This window comes from Sinocyclocheilus anshuiensis, unplaced genomic scaffold (assembly GCF_001515605.1).
Source record: "Sinocyclocheilus anshuiensis isolate Anshui unplaced genomic scaffold, SAMN03320099.WGS_v1.1 scaffold63, whole genome shotgun sequence".
Taxonomy (NCBI): Eukaryota; Metazoa; Chordata; class Actinopteri; order Cypriniformes; family Cyprinidae; genus Sinocyclocheilus; species Sinocyclocheilus anshuiensis.
The window spans coordinates 440,320-442,170 of record NW_015552625.1 but is presented as its reverse complement, the minus strand read 5'-3'; the positions used below and the strand labels follow the sequence as shown (position 1 = coordinate 442,170).

Genomic DNA, 1,851 nt, shown 5'->3' with positions numbered 1-1,851 from the left:
TTTGTTTTACAGTATGTAAAGCATTTTTATAAACAACAATATTGTAAAGGTAAATGCAAGTCTATTTGTACATTCTATAGAACCGCACAACAACCTCGCGCTGGTGGCAGAGCAGCAGTATTTAACCATCAGCAAGAACAAGAAATTTGCAACATGGTCATAGCCAACAATTCCATCAGGCTAAGAGAGATCCAAAGTGCAATCATAAATGACAATAATGTCTTCGCAAATATAAATTCTGTCAGCATTTCCACCATAGACAGAGTTTTGAAAAGACATCAAATGACTATGAAACAACTCTACAAGGTGCCATTTGAGAGGAATAGTGAAAGAGTGAAGGAGCTGCGGTACCAGTATGTCCAGGTAAACTATTGGTGTGCACTTGGTGAGTTTTACTGTACTTCTAAGATGCCTGTATTACTTGAAGTTTTAGAAACCCATAAGAAGAGAAAACATTTACTGAACTCTAGAATAAAAATTAACTTTATTTTGTTTCTGTGTTTCTTCGTAGAGAATGATGGAGTTAGAAGTACATGAAACAACCCACATTCTTGTTTTTGTGGACGAGGCCGGGTTCAATCTGTCCAAAGGCCGGAGACGTGGTCGCAATCTCATTGGACACCGAGCCACAACTGACACACCAGGCCAACGTGGGGCCAATATTACAATGTGTGCTGCCATTTCAGAGAATGGTGTGAGCACACATATTCCACACATTGGGCCCTATAATACCCAACTTCTCCTGGCCTTCCTAAACACACTTTATAGAGACCTGATTCCAGAACAAGAAAGAGGTTTAGTTAGACCACATTTGCCTAATTATGTTGTTGTCTGGGATAATGTCAGCTTCCACCGAACCAGCATTGTTAGGGACTGGTTTGCTGCACATGAAAGGATAACAGTGGAGTTCCTTCCACCATACTCTCCATTCCTAAATCCAGTAGAAGAGTTTTTTCAGCATGGAGGTGGAAAGTATATGATCATAGACCACAAGATCAGATGTCTCTGTTGGATGCCATGAATGCTGCATGTGCAGCTGATCAAGCTGATCATTGCAGGGGATGGGTGCGGCATTCAAGGAGATTTTTTCCCCGGTGCATGGCCATCAGATGTATCAGATGTGATGTTGATGAAAATCTTTGGCCTGACCAACAAGACGGACAGGATGTCCAGCAAGAATAATTTGAAGTATTCAAAAGAAGTATTTTTGTATTTGTGGTAACATAAGAAATATGAAATGTACAGTAATTGGACAAGCAAGATTTAACTTATATGTAATGCATTCGTACAAAAATAAAGGTACTGCATAAATACAAATGTTCATATACTTTTTTTTTTTTTCTATGTACTATTGACTCTTCTCAACAAATATCAGATTTTTTATAAAACCTTCATTTCCATGGTTGACTGTCATGGTGAAAAAAACAACTAAACATTTTGACCAGTGTGGCTCACACGATGACAAAAATACTTTATATTTTGTTGGCCTTGGCCAAATTACTGACACGATAACTAGGTTTTGAAGCATGAATGAAATGTTTTGTGTGAGTAACTACATTTTGCAGACATGCAATAAAGTTCTGAAGTTCCAGCAAACAGTTGTGACATTTGCAATTGAGAAAAACTGTAAAACACTATAAACAAACATTCAAATATTATAATGCACTTTAACTTTGGTTACATTTATTTATGAAAAGATACAGTGCTGCTTGAAATTTTGTGAACCCTTTAGAATTTTCTAAATTTCTGCATAAACATGACCCAAAACATAATTAGATTTTCACACAAATCCTGAAAGTAGACAAAGAGAATCCAATCAAACAAAGGAGACAAAAATATATACTTTGTCAT

General features: G+C 36.9%; 1 protein-coding gene across 1 annotated transcript in view; it reads left to right on the top strand.

The window, feature by feature from the left end:
• The first annotated feature begins 15 nt into the window (after window positions 1-15).
• Window positions 16-1,851, top strand: part of LOC107666353 (uncharacterized) — a 6,427-nt gene continuing 4,591 nt past the window's right edge. The window contains exons 1-2 of the mRNA XM_016457615.1: window positions 16-363; window positions 512-799. Coding sequence (XP_016313101.1) covers window positions 154-363; window positions 512-799 — 498 coding nt within the window. The 5' untranslated portion in view covers window positions 16-153. The remainder of the gene's footprint in view (window positions 364-511; window positions 800-1,851) is intronic.